At 32.9% G+C, this 19039-nt stretch overlaps 2 protein-coding genes across 3 annotated transcripts in view; both read left to right on the top strand.

The window, feature by feature from the left end:
- The first annotated feature begins 10202 nt into the window (after positions 1–10202).
- On the top strand, positions 10203–17497 carry LOC132728104 (uncharacterized). The gene is made up of 6 exons (XM_060713717.1): positions 10203–10474; positions 11057–11206; positions 12926–13120; positions 14208–14393; positions 14680–14697; positions 17274–17497. Exons 1-6 carry the CDS (start codon positions 10405–10407, stop codon positions 17495–17497), a joined length of 843 nt encoding a protein of 280 aa, XP_060569700.1. The 5' UTR covers positions 10203–10404.
- The window catches only part of LOC132728093 (uncharacterized), a 35279-nt gene continuing 33426 nt past the window's right edge, over positions 17187–19039 (top strand). The window contains exons 1-2 of one of the 2 annotated variants that reach the window (XM_060713704.1): positions 17187–17480; positions 17783–17998. In XM_060713704.1, the coding sequence (XP_060569687.1) occupies positions 17788–17998 (211 nt within the window). In that variant the 5' untranslated portion in view covers positions 17187–17480; positions 17783–17787. The remainder of the gene's footprint in view (positions 17481–17782; positions 17999–19039) is intronic. The other variant, XM_060713705.1, reaches the window with a different exon arrangement.

The following is a 19039-nucleotide window of genomic DNA, read 5'->3' as shown; positions in this document are numbered from 1 at the left end:
GAAATTTGTGCCAATACATTTTTCAATGATACCAATAAGAGTATTGGATGTTTTTACATTATCAATAAAATTACTCCCTAAAAGTTGGTCATTGTTTCCCTTAAAAATTTCCAAATCGCCGATGTTTCTCAGGAATATATGATCGCCCATTCTCAATAAAATAAAGCATTTGAGGTTGAAAAATATTAAAAATTTGATGTTGTCATTGTGTCATTTTTTATCGCTGAAGTAAAAGTTTAGGGTATTTTGCAAGTTTGCCAGAAATATTTTGAACAAGAAACTATGATATAACAGGATGGCATTTATTTCGGTAATGACACTGTATTTCTTCGGTAACGTAGATTTCAGATCTAATAATGTAACATATTGGCTGTATATTAATAACAAATGTCTGTAAAATATATCAAAATCTGTAAATTCTCTTTCTAGAGGGCCTTTCTAACCCAGGAAAATTCAAGGAAGTTGGGTACCTTGCTAATTTTCAGTCAATTTCTTCAAAGTGAAATATTCGTAGAAAGCAAAAATAGTCAATTTTGGAAATGATTATTTTATGTCTTCATTCAAAGGACATATATCATAAATAATATATGAGAGGTCGAATGCATACACAAATGTTGTATTAGCAATTTTTTTTTCAAAACATTCAACTTTCCACTTTCTTAATATTTGGAAAATTTATTGCTAAGCAGTTCTGTATTTATCCCCATATAGGATGTCACGTATGTTTCATTTTATTCAAATGCAAGTAAAAGGATGAGAAAACAATTTTATTTTTTGTAAAATAATTTATATTTATGGATATTTTTTTTTAACATTATTATATATAGAATGAAATACGGCCAGTAAGCTCTTTGCAGAAACGAATTAGTTGTTGCTGAGAACATCAATATCTTGTAATATATTTTTAACATTTCTGCTGGTACATCAACATATTATTAACATATCTTTCCTTTGTAAAAACAATTTTGTATCTTCTTACATCTAATACAAGGTAACCGTTACTAACAGGCATGTTAATCCCAACTTTATCTTTAATTTAAAAAAAAAATGTTGAATTGTAAGTTGGAGTAACGTATGTTTCACACTCGCTTATTTATGAACTTTATCACGGAATTGAAACTTACATGTAAAATCGACTTTTTTATTTAGGAATCAAATGTACATCATTCTATTGTCATAAAAATGCGATTTTATGTTTTTATATATGCATGTGTAAACAATATAAAGTCTGTTTGATAAAAGTAACGTTTGTTTCACTGTCGTTACTTAAACAAGTTAAAACTCGACCAAAGTTAACAAAATTTACTTACTAACGTCAAATAGAAGTTAATGTTGCTGATATACATGCTTTCTGACTTCAATTTCCCTTTTGATAAACTTACTTTAAAAAGTTGATAACGTATGTTTCTGTAACGTATGTTTCATTTTTACATTGAAAGTGGGTTAAAAAATGACACAAAACCGTTTAACCCGCCATAATTGGTGGTTAATATATCAGAGTTACACACATGTTAATTTTCTTTCTTGTTTGGATTCTTCTTTGAATGGATTGGCTCTTAAATAATGGTAACGTATGTTTCTTTTTAAAATGCTGTTGAAGAAAATTGAATAAAAAATGAAAATTTCCGAAAATATAATGATATTTGAGAGGCTGCAATCTCATTTTTACTTATAATTATATATATGCTGTATTATTAAGCATGCATCGGTTCAATTATGTAATTTTGGTTTCACTTCTTATTGTTTTAGGTTTGTCACTATCTATTTATATGCATTTGGCGACATTTGATCATCCATTATATCAATGAGATTTTAACAGTCAAATATAATTTTTACTAATAATCAAAGTTCATATACACACAGCAATGACTAATTGCACATGTTTCGTTTATTCTGGAACTTATTTTTCTGAAACACAATTTCAAAGTTGAAAATTCTAGGTGGCGACAGTAACGTATGTTACATTTTAGGGCATTAATGGTACTTGTAAAAGAAAAATAACAGATAGAAATGTAAAACTGAGAGTGTCCCTATTAGACAAAGTGGCAGCCACCTTTCTAACGACATTTTGACCTCAAGAAAAACCTTCGTATAAGAGCTACCCAGTGGAACATCAAATGCTGTGTTTTATTGAGAATGAGCGTGATAAACAAGATCAACAAGGAAAGGCGGCGCTCAATGAACGCAACCCTACATGACCCAGCAACAAGAACAAGTGGCAACAAGCCCAGGCGGTCCCCAAACAAAACACATGGCCAGGGCACTAGGCATAGCACGGACAGGCTAATCACTAAAATGATAAATAATTTGTAACTGATAAGAACACGATGTTAAATAATAAGGTAATGCACAAGTTATCTTCATCATAAATGGTAAAATCAGCAATTTTCAAGTGATGTTGCTAGTGACAAAACTTTTGTAACAAATGCAACATATATATAGTATGAAAAATGCCGTATGTTGTCCTTCAGTTTTATTTAAAAATATGGGAGAGGTGCCGTTTTATACCTGTCCGCAATAAAAGGTCGTAAATACTCCGAGAGGGGCGGGGCGTTATGCTTGACTTAAAATCGTTTAACTTTGTGAATCTACTTTTGTCATTTTAAACATGTTACTGTGTTAACGTACTCTTGTAGTTCTACAACTTGTAACACGTTTTCTTAAACTCTATTTTCCGTATTCGAGTTTTACATTACATTTGTATATTACAGATCTATAAGTGTGCAAACATGCGTATGTATTGCATGCAATGGAAGATACGAACTTGTAAATTTGTTGTCGTTTTAGATGTTAGGTCAGTTGTTACGATATATATGTAAACTTGTTATATAAAGGCAGTAACCTTCAATTAAAAGATTGAATTAAGAGGCATACAATAAAAATGGTAGGCATACAAGTTCGCATTTTCAAAAGTCATTTTAAAAAGGAACACTTTACATGTCTGGAATTTTGGCAACGAACGCCCTCCATAGAGTACCAGTACATACATTTGGGAAGTAATTCAATACTGCAGTACCAGTACTTATATTTTGGAAGTAATTCAATACTGCAGTACCAGTACTTATATTTTGGAAGTAATTCAATACTGCAGTACCAGTACTTATATTTTGGAAGTAATTCAATACTGCAGTACCAGTACTTATATTTTGGAAGTCATTCAATACTGCAGTACCAGTACTTATATTTTGGAAGTCATTCAATACTGCAGTACCAGTACTTATATTTTGGAAGTCATTCAATACTGCAGTACCAGTACTTATATTTTGGAAGTAATTCAATACTGCAGTACCAGTACTTATATTTTGGAAGTAATTCCGTATCAGTACCAGTACTTATATTTTGGAAGTCATTCAATATCGCAGAACCAGTACTTATATTTTGGAAGTCATTCAATACTGCAGTACCAGTAATTATATTTGGAAGTAATTCCGTATCAGTACCAGTACTTATATTTTGGAAGTCATTCAATACTGCAGTACCAGTACTTATATTTTGGAAGTCATTCAATATCGCAGAACCAGTACTTATATTTTGGAAGTCATTCAATATCGCAGAACCAGTACTTATATTTTGGAAGTAATTCAATACTGCAGTACCAGTACTTATATTTTGGAAGTCATTCAATACTGCAGTACCAGTACTTATATTTTGGAAGTTATTCAATACTGCAGTACCAGTACTTATATTTTGGAAGTCATTCAATATCGCAGAACCAGTACTTATATTTTGGAAGTCATTCAATACTGCAGTACCAGTACTTATATTTTGGAAGTAATTCAATACTGCAGTACCAGTACTTATATTTTGGAAGTAATTCCGTATCAGTACCAGTACTTATATTTTGGAAGTCATTCAATATCGCAGAACCAGTACTTATATTTTGGAAGTCATTCAATACTGCAGTACCAGTACTTATATTTTGGAAGTAATTCCGTATCAGTACCAGTACTTGCAAACTGAATGCAGAACATACTGCAATACCAGTACCAGTCTGATTTAAAGTGAACAATTTATTCTGATGACATAAATCATAAGTGAAAATGATAATAAATTTAATCTTTTTTTGTTATTGAAAACTGTTAATCTAAAGTGGATAAAAATAAGTATTGTTAAATATTGTAAAAAAATAACTATCCCAAGGACTGGCGACATTAACAAAACACAAATAGCTCAGCTGAACATCTTTGGTGTTGATTTAATAAAATTTTTAAATTTTTTAATTTTTGGGTCTTAAACCCTTTAAAAAGTCCGTTGTTGAATTTAAGGTTGTAATGTCCGCTTACTACAGTTTGGGGTAAAAGATAGAGAGTTTTAACAATACAAAATAAATAATTTTTTCAAATTTCTATTTACAATAAACTACAAGAGGTGATCCCGGGGGTGAATTTAGGTGGGGCTTTTTCAGCTAATAATTAATACTAGCTGACCAATAGAGAGTCAATATATAACAGGAATATTAATTGTTTCTTGGGGTTTGTTTGGCAATGCAGAAATCATAATATACATATGATTTTCATTCGTATAGTAATCGCCTTTTAGATGATATGTTTATCTCTAATCTGAAATAATGAAACAGAAACACTACTAATTGTATTAACAGACGACAGTAACACACTCGGTAAATTACCCTTATCTTTTTTAGTACAAAGTAATCAAAATACCAGTACAGTATTTTCTAAACTTACTTCTTTTACATTTAATGAGAAACAAATCTACTATAAAATGGAAACATTTATCCAGAAAAGTTTAGTGCCGCAGCTGTACTATTTACGTAAGAATATCAAATTTTATTGTTTTTAAACGTTTTGGCCCCAGAGTTCCTAAGCCAATACGTGAACCATAAAGATTTCCTAGTTAAAGACAAGCGATGCTTATTGTAGCGGCTTAAGTGTTGTAGCGCCGATATATGTCCAAACGTCGAAAAATGTCCAAACGACGATAAATGTCCAAAAATTGACGATAAATGTCTCAATCGCCGATAAATGTCCAAAACTCCTTTAACGAATAAATGTACAAAAATTAACGAAAAATGTCGCAACAAATTAGGTGCTCATAAATATCCAATTTGGTTAACGATAAATGTCTCAACTTTTCATATGTTAATTGCACTTATTTCAAATGATCAACAGTAATGCATCAGCCAGTTATAAAGGTTTCCATAGGGATTAAAAGTTACCGATTTAAGTAAGCGTTCTCAACCAGCATCCCGGCAAAGGCCAGGACCACCCCAGACGATCCGGGATGAAAATATTGTTGCAGTCTCAATAACTCCGGTAAAAACTACGGCGATATATACCCAATTTCCATACTTATAACAACCAGGATGAACTCCGGGCCATCAGCATGCAAAGTCCAGTTGAAACTACGGATAATGCAGATAGTAAGTGGACGACGGATGACCTAACACGGTATTCAAACGCTGTTAAGTCTTCGATCAATGAGATCATAAAAGCTGAGATCCATGCGAGCACAGCCCCGGATGATGTGGGAAAGGGGTCCGGTTGCCCCCGGGAAAAGGGGCCCCGGTGGTCAGATAGATTGCCGACAATCCCCAGACCCCCCGGCAACCCCCTTGACACCCCGGGCCCTTTGGGCCGCCCGAGTTCGGCCCGTACCTGGGTTCCGGTTCCGGGTAAACCCAAACCGGGACCCCCGGGATTCTGGGGGATTTTGTGAGATTTTAAAAAATTTTTAAAAAAATGTTTTTGAAAAAAAGTTGATTTTTTGGTTTAAAAAGTCAATCCCCCTTACTATTAAAGGGAAAAAAATTTTTTTAAAAACCGGGGGTCCCATTGTACGGGTTTGCTTTACCCCGGGGCAAAAAAAGCCAGGGTCGCCTCCCTCGGGAAACTTCTGTTTTCTTTCATTTTCCCCCCGAAAAAAAAATTATCTTACAATGCTTCCAGGGAGACGTTGGGGTCATATGGGCAACCAACCCGATAAAAAAGTTCAAATAAAATAAGTTATTTATGCCCCCCCCCCTTCGAAGAAAAAGAGGGTATATTGCTTTGCCCATGTCGGTCGTCTGGTCGGGTCTGCGGTCCGTAGACCATGCCATTTTCGCTCAATAACTTAGACAATGCTTTGTGCTGATGGTCCTCATAACTTTGTGTGGAGGTTGGTCATGACTAGTAGATGACCCCTATTGATTTGAGGTCCAGTAGGTCAAAGATAAGTCACCAGGGACCTCACCAGGAAAAAGGATTGTTTTTAGAAGAATATTTTGTGTGTAACATTGTCTCATTGACAACTACAGGGTTTACTCAATTCATGACCCAATGGGTCATAATTGGTTCTGCCCCATGACCAATGATATACATGTATTTCATAACAAAATTTACTATTGCATTTTTTACTACACATTTAAAAATCTAATTTTATAAATATTAATTGGCTGTGTTAAAGGGGGGCATACATGTTTTACAAACATATCTTGTTAACATCTGCATTGCACTACTCTACACTTATAGCTATATTCAGTGTCGTCACTCGAACTCAACCTCCACTCAAACTCGGGAAAGGCTTCCTTAAGGACGAATTGAGGACGCCTTGGTCAAAATGAACTTAAGTGTAGAATTGGTATTCATATTTGAAAGTCTTCCTTGACTTACCCGAGGAAGGTTTGAGTAGCAAATCACCCGTCAAATCACTGTTATAGGTGATCTGTTCAATAAAATATACAATAATTACATAAATCATTATGTATATCAATTGGATTTCAAGATACGTATTGATTTGAAAAGTATCATAAATATGAGTTTTGGTATACAGAACATCATTTGTACATGTACTTTTGAAAATGATTTGCAGAATAAAACGTTGACTAATGAGCAAGTGGTCTGTGTACAATAATAATTCATCTATATTTAAATTATATTCTTGCTTCTACCATCAAATTGCTGAAGTCTAGTCGAATTAATTTATTCTACGTTTTTTGAGAATGTATTAAATCAGGTTTTGAGTTATTTTCACGACTAAAGCGCAGTTTGATTAATAGTGAACACTAATATAACTTGAAAATGTGAAACATTTTGGACAGAAAAAGAGGTATGCTTATTTCTTTCTACCATATTCATTTATTCAGTTTGATGCACATAAACTAATAATTTTCTTAACAGTTGATGAATTTGTCTTTACGTACAAAAATGGTTGTTACATTTAGATTTGGTACGTTTGAATATCCATAGAATTGTGTTCTTGAAATCTCTTCTGATGATTGCTGAACGTCAACGACACTGGGCATGCACAGGGGTACCATATTATATCGATTATATATCACATAACGTTACATACAAAACACCTACTATTCATTGACAAATTGTAATGATTTCAAAAATAACGTTTTTTCGAATGGAGAAGAAATGTTAAGTTTTTGTCAACAGATTAAAATAAATATTACACAGTATTCGAATAGTAACATTATAATTGCAAATATGATAGTGTCATTTAAACATTTATATTATACCTCAATATATCCTTCAATGTAAAAACTCCCATAGGCTACAATGTGTTCTGATCGATAATCACCCTCCTAGAATATATTCCCCCGGGGAATAAATCTTATTCACCTTGGAGCACAAAAACTCTTCATAATCATTCATTAAAGCGATAATGCCTTTTGGTACCCAGTTAGCACAATATTAATTTTATTTCCTAGTCTGTCTGTCTGTCTCTTTTTTATCTATTATACATTATATTATTTTTGTGTATATCGAACATTTACAAATCAAAAATCGCTTATATTGTGAAGTGATGATCTGTTTTTTCTTTCAGGCAAAGGGACTGCTGACCTAAGAGTTTTTTTTTTTCGGTTTATAATAAAATAAATAACACATGGCTGTCGGGGTGATTAGGGGATATTGCCAACCCTTGAACTGGCAATACCCCTCGGCTGCGCCTCGGTGTTAATATACCAGTTCTCGTGTTGACAATATCCTCTATCACCCCGACAAATCATGTGTTAAATATATATTTTATTCCTAAATATATCCTTCAACGTAAAACTCCCATTTAGGGCCTACAATGTGTTCTGATCGAATATCACCCTCCTAGAATATATTCCCCGGGGAATATTTCTTATATCACCCTTGGGCACATAACTCTTACATAACTCTGTATTCATAATAGCGATAATGCCTTAGTAACAGTTGACATAATGCAAAATATACATACTAATACAATTTAAATAGTTTATAAAAAATCTTTATTTAGCAAAGAATCCCACGTGGAAAAAGCGAAAAGTTCGTTCCGAAACCGTTACAAGCTTGTACATGTTCAGCACGTGTATAAAAAATACTACATATGAAAATTTATAGATAGATGATTAAAAATAATTGTAATTTTGCATCCATTAATACTAATTATAATAATTTGATTTCGTTGTTGTTATTTATTTTCTAATGAAGAAAAAAACGATATGTCTGTCTTTGTTTTTTCTTTTTTAAAATAAATTTTAACATTTTTTTTTTTTACAGTTTTTCAAAAACGCTGAAATTTTAAAGTGTTGATCTGAATTGAATTTTTTTGGGAACCTAAGTTTTTTTTTCGGTTTTTAAGAGATTAATCCCGGCAAAAGTAGGGCCGGGAAAGGGGAAAAATCCCCCCGCAAAATGAAAAAAATTTGGCCCCCGACCCTTCCACCCGAGGGAAAATTATTTATTTCAGGGCCTTTTTAATCCCCCTTTCCCGGCCATACTCTGCCGGCGTAAAAATTCTGGGCCCCCGGGGCTAAAAAATCATAATAGGTCACGTGACATTTCATAATCCGGGTTTAAAATTTATAGGGAATTTTGGGTTTTTTAAAAATTTGTCACCCAAATGTATTAAAAAAAAAATTAATAGCATATGGCTGTCGGGGTGATAGAAGGATATTGTCAACCCGAGAAGTTGTATATTACCCCGAGGCGCAGCCAATTAAGTTTTTCAAATGGTTTCGGTTGTAATCGGGGATACGAAAACCCAAAACATAGATTTTGAAAACAGGCAATGTTTGAAGACCCTTCTCATCTCGAACCTAAAGCATTCAAATCAAATTATGATCATGGCGTCATTTCGAATGCTTCTTTGTTGAAGTTACGATTATTTTGTCATTTTTAAATTAAAAGTCGTTTTTTTTATTTCAGACATCCTGTATAGCAGTTTTCATGTTTATGAAAAATAAAATAATATTGAAAGTTATAGAGTATAAGTTAAGGTCAGACAATTACAATATCTGCTCTAGTGAGCCTGATGGAAGTACATAGTATTGACATAGTCAGGATAAGGCCGTCGACTTCAAATCATCTTTCATTTACTGCTGTAGTTGAAATCCAATCATGACTTTGGGTTCTTTGTATGTGGGGAATCTATCAAGCTATAAATTTACGGAAGGTTGGTGGTTCTAGTCAGGTGCCCGCTCGTGTCTGAAATGTTTCACAAAGGGTATCTGGGGTCTTAACACTAAAGCAGGAATGTTTTCACATGACCTCAGTGACGTTGAAACTTAAAATCCAAGAACGCCAAACGTAACAAAATACATTATGGTAGATGGAATACTGTAACATTGTTTATTTTTTCAAAGGCATTTAACCAACAAGAAAATAGGTTCAACTGGTCATTTACTTTTATGAACGTTTCTAAACACAAAGGACTAACGTTTTGTAGATTTACTTTATCTAGGCATGCTTAAATGATGTCGGAATGGGAGAAAAATACGGTGCAGGCTCTGAAGAAATATATGACTAGATACCGGATTCTGTTCCTTACAAGCAAAGCAAAAACATCTTTAAGAAACTAAACTACTTGTAGTATGGACCTGAATAAAAATCACCTACCTCTCTTACCATAAATAATCCTCCATCTTGAAAATTCTATACTGTAACTGAAAAACGCGCTACTGTAACACGTTCCCTACGGTGGGTAAACCAGAGGGTAAAATCACAGGTTAGTTGGATAGACTGTTACAGTATCCAATACAATAAATTACAAATTAACATATGAAAAGTTGAGACATTTATCGTTAACCGATTTGGACATTTATGAGCACCTATTTTGTTGCGACATTTTTCGTTAATTTTTGGACATTTATCGTTAAAGGAGTTTTGGACATTTATCGGCGATTGAGACATTTATCGTCAATTTTTGGACATTTATCGTCGGTTGGACATTTTTCGACGTTTGGACATATATCGGCGCTACAAGTGTACATGAACATTTGATCATGGTTAAATAAATACAGTTTCTCGTTCCTCTTACACTTTATATTTATGAATGCATTTTTGTTACCCAACTTTAAATGTCGTTAAAAGGTGAAGTAGAAACTATAAAAACCCTGATGACAGTATTTGACCATAAATTATGAGATAGATATATAAGTGTTTGAAACGCCTAGATTACTACCAAGCCATAGTGGACCATTAAGACAAAATGTCGTCAAGGAAAGTGCAAAGTTTCCATGGCTTATATTTTATTTTGATAGTTTGTTGCTTCAAAATAGGTGAGTGAATTTCTTCAATGTATATTTAATAATTCTTTTATTTTGTAGTGTCGATATTGATAGCCTATAAATTCTACGTTTAAATTCAATCTAAATATGTGATATATTAATACAATGGGGAAAACAAATTTGGTCTTAATTTTTTATTTGTAAGTGTTAATATTAAACGGAAAGAATTGAAAACATGTCTTGTTATTGAAAACGCATTTTCACTAATAAATACCAACCCTTTGCTCAGTTAATGACAGTAACTGAGGCTTGAAAGAAATTACTTGAACTTTTTTCAGTATACATGTTCTTATGATTTTATGTCATAATTTTGTCATTGAAAATTGGTATGATATTGCGAACAGTTCGGATGTTCTGACAATTAAGATAATAAGTTAAATTAACCGCGTCTGAGAGGAGTATCATGCCCTTACCCTAACGTTGCTGTTACATAAAACCGGGCGGTTCAAGAATTAAATCCCAAACTATCGTAATAGAATGAGTGAAAAGTCATATTATGGGAAACGTTATTTTTAACTTATTATTATCTTTTTAGTTGAATAATATAAACTTCAAACTCATTTCTATTTATAGGATTATATCAAGCCTTATCAACAACTGATCGCACAACGGAGCATACATCAACTTCCCAAACGCCAGACTTGTCTTCACCTGCAAACATAACACCAGATTCCACATCAGATTTTCTGACTACCACTGCTGCTGCAGTAACTTCTGCGACATGTATGTAAAATATTGATTTATCTCAAATGATTGGCGTCCGCGCCGAAGCGCGGCGCTCTTATGGAATGAGATCAGATTTTGTGAAAGGGCGACAGCAACTTCTCGAGCCTTTTAGTCGGTCATAATAAAAGCCGAAAATTCCGATCGGTATGAGGGTGCTTGATTATTAAATAAGAATGAAATGTCGCGATATGTTACAATGAATTTTCGCAATGCAAACATTTACAAATGAAATAACCTTTTCCGTCAATAAATCGCGCTCTTCGGGGTTTTTTATTTCTCATTTTGTAGTACACAGTCGGTTATCATGTCATGGTATGTTATTGTTGTACATGTATCCTAGAATGATCAGTTGATGACCTAAATATTCCAAAAACCTATTTATAGATATATCTATTTATCACTCCTATCGGTAAATTGCCGGTCTCTCCCGGTCTATTTTGACCAGGATTTACTAGTGACCGGCGAATAGTACCATACGTTTATTGTCCGGTCTCTCCCGGTTTTGGAGTAGATGTTTGATATCGTTACAATTAGAAAAAAACAACAATAGCATGTTTCATTTTATCTATATGAGATAAAAACAATAAATATGTACACGGATTTATATGTAATATAAATTCGTGATATGTACAATAATTGAGAAAAAGGTACATTTGTTATGGTATTAAAATGACATTATCAACTTTGAAACATTTTATTTAATTATTCAATTTGTTATCCGTGTTTAGTAAAGATGCCGAGGAATTATTCAAAGTTACAAATTAGATTTTATGAATTATTCAGTTGATCGATAATTTAAAAAATGATAAAGAAAAATACAATGTACATGTACATGGTTTAAGAATAAGCAATATTATATATTGAAAGATAAACCATAATTTACTGACTTTTTCCAGTTAAGCTTTGACTTATAATCGTCGGTCAATATGACAATTGAATTCTTAAAATTTATTTTACAATTTTAATAAAAAAGAGTAGTAAAAACTCAGTATTAAAATAGCACATAAAACACAAAAAAGAATAAAAGAAAACAATATTCATAAAATTTGTATTTTTTTTTAATTAAAATTAATAGATATTACAATTATTGTATAATAAACAATTATGCTCAACATTATCAACATGGTAATATAACCAGTGTCATATTTTTACTAACTTAAACGTGTTGATCATGCGTTACACTTATGGATTATAAATGATTGCATACATGTATATCCGTTGCTATTAATAACCACGATCATAAAGAAATAACAATCGCCTCGGTCAATATTAATTTTTTCAGTACATATCACATCATATTCAACAGCTAAAAAGTCCATATTTGTATAATATTCTAATCTCTAGCATGCTAATCAAAGTTCATAATGAACAATGTCTTTCGTCCGCTCATTCATAAGTGGTATACATTTCTGGTAGTTTATAAGAATATCTTGTCATCATATGTGTACTAGTTCATCTTCACTTGCTGCATTCTTGCTTGGACGCCCTTTGATGCTTTGCATCAATGCTTTTCTTGTGTCTATTTGAGTCAGTAAGGCATTTTCGCTATGCAGACGCCCTTTTACAGTACACCAATTTGCAAATCTTAAGATAATGTATTGTATCATTTCCGAACATGAACACACTTTCGTATTAAATCCATTTTTGTTCTTACTGCAGCTTAAATTTTCCTTTGTTGATCAAATAAAATGACTGTATAATTCTACGTCATTACAGGGAGTGGAACATGTGACAACTTAGGTTACGTGCATGATATTGGCAACTACGCGTATCATAATTGGTATGTTGATATCTACAATAACGACTGGGGCAATAGCTCATTTTGGGGAGGTCGCGTGCAAATTCCGTGGAGGGAAAATATGAACACAAATTGCTCGAAATGGCCATACAGTTATTTTGCCGTGTTAAATGGTAATTGTTATCATGTTGTTTTTTGTTTGTTTTTTTTTTTTTGTATGAGAAAATACGAAATATGCATCATTTCATAGTATCAGAGATTCTGTAATGCTATTTCGTAAAAATCATTAACGTATACCAGTATTTATCTTTGTTGTTATAGCAACTTAAGATTTGTATTTTGAGATAAGGAAATCTGTGAAAGTTATTATGAAGTTAGCCAGGCAGCCAGAACAGCCCGAGTAGCAGGAACATTTTTGTCTAGTCCGGCTACTTCAGCTGAACCGGCTAGCCAGAGTTGGACCAGTTAAACCTGTGTTTATAATAATAATAATAATAATAATAATAATAATAATAACAATAATAATAATAGTAATAATGTAGTTTCAAATTACGATCTCCGGCTATTCTGGCTAGCCAGAATAACCGTAATCACGGAACCGCAGCTACTTCTGTGGACAAAACAAGTTCGACACAAATTTAAGAATGTGTCGTTCTTAAATGGTGTGCCCGTGTTTTACTGGTATATGTGTGTCCGTCGGCCATACTCTGGTATTCTATCGACGTCAAGCCGTAAATCGGACTTGGGATGGTCATTTCATCTCATATCTCGACATTTCTGGCTGGCCCCTGTGAGGCTATCTATGTCTTGATTCGTGATTCATTTGCAAACAAGAACGTTTCAAAATTAAAAAGCTTGTTAAGGCAAGTTTACAAGCTGCTGTCGACTGTTAAAAGCATCGGAACTTAGTGCTATCTGAGTATAGTAAGATTGCCGAGTGACTTGATGTTATTTCTCTTTTGTATCATAGGCAAAAATAAAAACACATTCCCTGTTGTCACAATATAAAACTCTAGGAAAAGTAACCAACGACCGATCACCTGAATATGATATTTCTACCGCTATCCTTTTTCCTGTCGTCACAATAAGTAAACCTCAGAAAAAATGAGCACATCAATGGGCATACTCAGGAGTGCTGGTAACTTCTACCTGCATTCCAGATAACGTACTATTAGCATGTATATATGTTTACGTTTTAACTTTGACACATTTTCAAAGAAAGATTCCTAAATTATGATACAATCTGTTTTTACATATCAGAGAAGCACATGGATATGGCTGATATAGGCGAGGATGTTATTACCGCGGAAGTTTGCATATGGAATCACACTGATGAATGCATTAGCAATGTCACTGTGGAAATGAGAACTTGTAACGGTCATTTACTATACAGACTTCCATGGGGCTATGACTACAACGTTTACTACGATACTTACGTTTGTTTTGGTATACTTTCGTTTTGTTTCATTTATAAAACAAATTGGAAAACAAGTTATTGCGAGAAAATTTTTATTTTAACCATTAATACTGTTAAATATTTATATATGTTAAATGTAAAAAAGAATGTTTACATCTCGAGCCTCTGATGTTACCTTTGTTAATAGACAATTTATTGTTGTGAATTATGAGGCAAGGTGCAAGCTCTTTTTATTAGTGAATATAGTAAAATATCTCAAAAGTCTAAATTTTCTGCTGTCAAAAATTCTAAAACATTTTATTTATTATTTTGCAGACAGAGTTTATACGGATTGTAAGTATAAAGTCAAGTAAAAATTATAAAATCATATTTTCTAGAATAAAACTTCTTTTCAAATAATTAAATATTTCTTTAAACATTCATAATATATTATAGATATTTATAATACTGCATGTTTGTAACGTCTTCATTCATTGGATAGTCGTGAAGTATATATAATCTATATGCACGGCTCAGTCGATTTATGATGTAATTCGTTATAAAGATTCCTGCCAGCTTTTAAGACCGTATATAATCAAAGGGCTGCAAGCTTTGTGGTATTTTCTGATCTTTGCAATCTAAATCATACTGACTATCTGTATGTATTTTCCTAAATAAGTTTATTTTTATATACTAAAATTCATCTTACGCAGCGACTGCGTTAAGATTTTTTTTCTATAACAGTTTGAGATCGATACATATGGAATTTTGCATGACTAGAGTTGCATCAAAAATCATTTTTTCTAGACAGCCACACTTTATTCTTGCATATCGTGGCTACTTCCTTAAAAAAGACACGTCAAAAAAAAAAGTTGCCTCGACTAGGATTTGAACCTTAGGCCTCTCACACCCTAAACGAGCGCGATACGAGCGCGATACCCCTGCACAACGGTGAAGTAATACGTAATATGTAGCCTGAATAAAAACAAATACATTGTAATTCTAAATTGAGAATTTCCATTTCGTGTTTGTAATCCTTATCAATTTCGAGGTATTTTGTTCACGATAAACCTGTTTCACACTGATAAAAATAATTTAGCGAAAATCTTCTCGCCAAAACAGTCCGACATGCATATATTCCACTACTCGGCAGTCAGTTTTATTTGTGTACTACGCCCTGGAGTATTCAGTAATCGACATAGCTAAAAATAGCATTTTCATTGATTAAAATGATATTCATCCGCGAAATTTGTGATTGTAACCTCATATTTCTATTGACTAATCTGAACTTTCAATGCACTTTAATTCGTTAAATGCCTACATTAAAAATTATTCTGTCTTTTAAATTGCTGGTTTTTAAGCAGTTTTGAGTGAGAACTACTTTGCGTTGTTAGGTCTGTTAGGAAATTTTGTGTTAGACCGTGGATGTTAGCTATGTATTTACTAGGGATTGCAACTAGTACTCGGTTAACCGAGTACTCGATCGAACGTCCGAATATCGGTTAACAAAATTGATATTCGATTACTCGGAAAAAAAAAATAAAATTTCTATTTATTTTAGACTTAATGAGATTGGTGTCCAGTTAGTTCAGAAATTCGGAGATATACATGTATCTTCATAAATACCTGTAAAATACAATAAAAACATCCTTGACCATCGTAACCATAAGGAGTGATCAACAGTTTGACACGCGCATGGGATTGAACACCTGTGTCGCTTACATCATTCGGCCTCTTATGATATTTAATGACCTTTAATTGTGTAACAGTTTGTAGCCGAAACTTGTTTTAAGGTAACCGTTTTGAAACAGTAAAGGGCCGGATTGTTATTATGAATGTTAGATTAAAGGTTGTAATTAGACCAAATTATACGTTGTTTTTCTTTACTCAATAAAGGAGAGTAACTCCCTTTTCTTCTTTAAGCATATAAATCCAGAAATATCATTAACTTTTTATATCTTGATAAAGTTTTTGCTTAGAATAAGATATTAAAATTTCCATAAGAGTCAAAATGCCGCCTGCAAAATCTAATGCCTGGAAATATTTCAAACGCTGTGCTGATAGCAAGACGGTTAAATGTACATTATGTAGCTGTGAAATGACGTATACTGGTGGTACTACAAACATGCTAAATCATTTACGCTTAAAGCATCCTTCTGAAAACAAAATCTCTGACACACAAAAACAACACTCAATGGACATATTTGTGAACACGAAAAATAAAATAACTGAAACGCAAAGTGAAAAAATCACACAGGCTATAGCAAACATGATTGTAGGCTGTAGCAAATGATTGTAAAGGACTATATACCTTTAAGTATAGTAGAAAGTGAAGCATTTCTTAATCTGCTGCAGATAGTAGTGCCAGAGTACAAACTGCCGAGTAGAAACACAGTAAAATCGCGTATTGAGAAGAGATACGATGACGAAAGAGAGTCATTTGTCAAAAACCTAGAAAGTGTTCAATCAGTTTCGCTCACCGCTGATACATGGACATCTAATGCTACTGACAGTTACATGACTATTACTGAACATCATCTTACTGATGACTGGGTGATGGAATCTAGTTAACGTGTTGATGACTCGCGAAATGCAAGAGAGACACACTGGTGAAAATCTCGCAAATAAACTGAAGGATTGTGTATCTGAGTTCGGATTAGAAAGCAAAATTGGGTCAATTGTACATCTTGCGATCAGAAAATACAAAAACAGTTATTTCCATCATAGCCCTCTCCCACCGGCTCTGTTGGACAATAGAACATGTTCGAATAAATTCATAGTGTAGATACACCATATACTGTTAATATAATCAATTTTGTTGTGAACACGGGTAACAAACAATTGACATATAATTTAAAGATCAAAACAGAACACTGTCATTGAATGTGTATACCAAAACCTGTTTACCTAAATATGAATATAATTTTCAGCTTGCCAGTCATCTGAGTCTGTTTACTCTGCTGGAAATGTAACAGACGGGTTCCTAAACTTGTCATATCATAGTATCCAGTTTGGATGGTTAGACGCTCATCAAAACGGGAAACAGTATGTGATACCTGCCTATGACGATGTTGATGAGATTTTCGATGAATGTGTCGGTATCAATGATTGGTATCGCGACGGTTTCTTTCTGAAAGGTACATTGATAAAATAGTCAAGTACTTACAAAAAATATGATTAGTACTTGCTTAACAATCAAACTATGTTAGATATAAATACAAATGTTAATAATATCATATATGTATATATTCATATATATAATCGGCTAGGAACCGCCATTTGTCCTCTTATATGCACGTTTATGCCGAGGAACGTTGAAAAGTAAATATATATTTTCATTTATCATAATTCTCTGTATAATAAGAAAATGCCTTATTACTTTCAAGAAATTATTTATTTACAGAGATGAGTGTATCATCAATGTCTCATTTATTTTCAGAGAGAATGTCTCTAGATATACCAGAAAATATTCCTGTCAAGTATGCACTTTGCTACGTACAAAAACGCAACTTAGACTATGATTATTACGATAACTATAATGATGGGGAATATTATTATGAAGAGTATTGTACTACTTACGCTTATGCAAGAAAATGTGATGGGAAAATCCAGTTTGATGTATCACCTTTTCGCTATTATCACCATTTCTGTCTCAGTAAGTTTTCTTTCAAATGAGATATAGTCAAGTAAAGAATCTTGATCCACATCGAGATCGATTTGTTTCGGATAACATTGAATTTATCAAGAAGCCGCTTTCGTAATTAACCTTTTCTTAGAGCATTTTTTGCAACGCGTTATCCACTCTGACTTTATAAGAGAAAACAACCAATATAGTGCCTCGAATACTAGGGACCGTATCCTTTTCAAATTATAAAAACATTTCGTACACTTTCTAAGATAAGGACATTTTTGTTTTATTACAAATATCATATTATGTATATAATTAATTTATTCTGTGATTGACCATTATCAATACAGAAATGTCTGAAATGTGGTTGAAATGTCAGGCGAAAAGGAAAAGATCAAAATTATGGAAAAAATCATTAACAAATTGAAAATCACAAAACCCATGGTGCTTAGATAGAAAATTATGTGTCCGCGGTCATCATCTAAGTTTCCGACAATTTACACATACTTAAAAGTGAAATGTTATGTATAGTTTCCACATTTTGTTATAAAACACACATTTCATTCTTTGTTAGTTATTCCCAACTGTGTCATTAGGAAGCATAATATGTCAGTAAAATCAAGATAAAACCTTAATTACATAATAATAATAATTTTAATAATAATAATAATAATAATAATAATAATAATAATAATAATAAGTAATAGAAAGAGCACCGAAACACGAGGCTATCTGATTTTGTACGAGTGTTTTGGTGTTCTTTTTCTTTTGTATCATAGTCAAACATGACAGCACGTTCCCTGTTGTCATAATATGAAACCCCAGAAAAAATTAACCAATGAACGAGCATTTGAATATGATATTTCTGCGTCACAATAAGTAAACCCCAGCAAAAATGAACCGATCAACGGGCATTATCTGGAGTGCGTGTAACTGATACCTGCACTCCAGTTACCGCACTGTGCATGTATATGTATACGATTTAACTCTGACACTTTTTCAACAAAAAAGTCCCCAAAGTATGATACAATAATAATAATATTAATAATAATAATAATAATAATAATA

This window comes from Ruditapes philippinarum, unplaced genomic scaffold (genome assembly GCF_026571515.1).
Source record: "Ruditapes philippinarum isolate M1 unplaced genomic scaffold, ASM2657151v2 ctg5901_1_1_1_1, whole genome shotgun sequence".
Lineage (NCBI taxonomy): Eukaryota > Metazoa > Mollusca > Bivalvia > Venerida > Veneridae > Ruditapes > Ruditapes philippinarum.
The sequence above is the reverse complement of the archived record's forward strand: the minus strand, read 5'-3'. Positions and strand labels throughout refer to the sequence as shown.

Coding starts and splice junctions, on each gene's coding strand:
- LOC132728104 (XM_060713717.1), top strand. CDS start 10,405: ATGTCGTCAAGGAAAGTGCAAAGTTTCCATGGCTTATATTTTATTTTG. Junction 10,475..11,056: donor AGTTTGTTGCTTCAAAATAG/GTGAGTGAATTT, acceptor TTCTATTTATAG/GATTATATCAAGCCTTATCA. Junction 13,121..14,207: donor TTATTTTGCCGTGTTAAATG/GTAATTGTTATC, acceptor TTTACATATCAG/AGAAGCACATGGATATGGCT.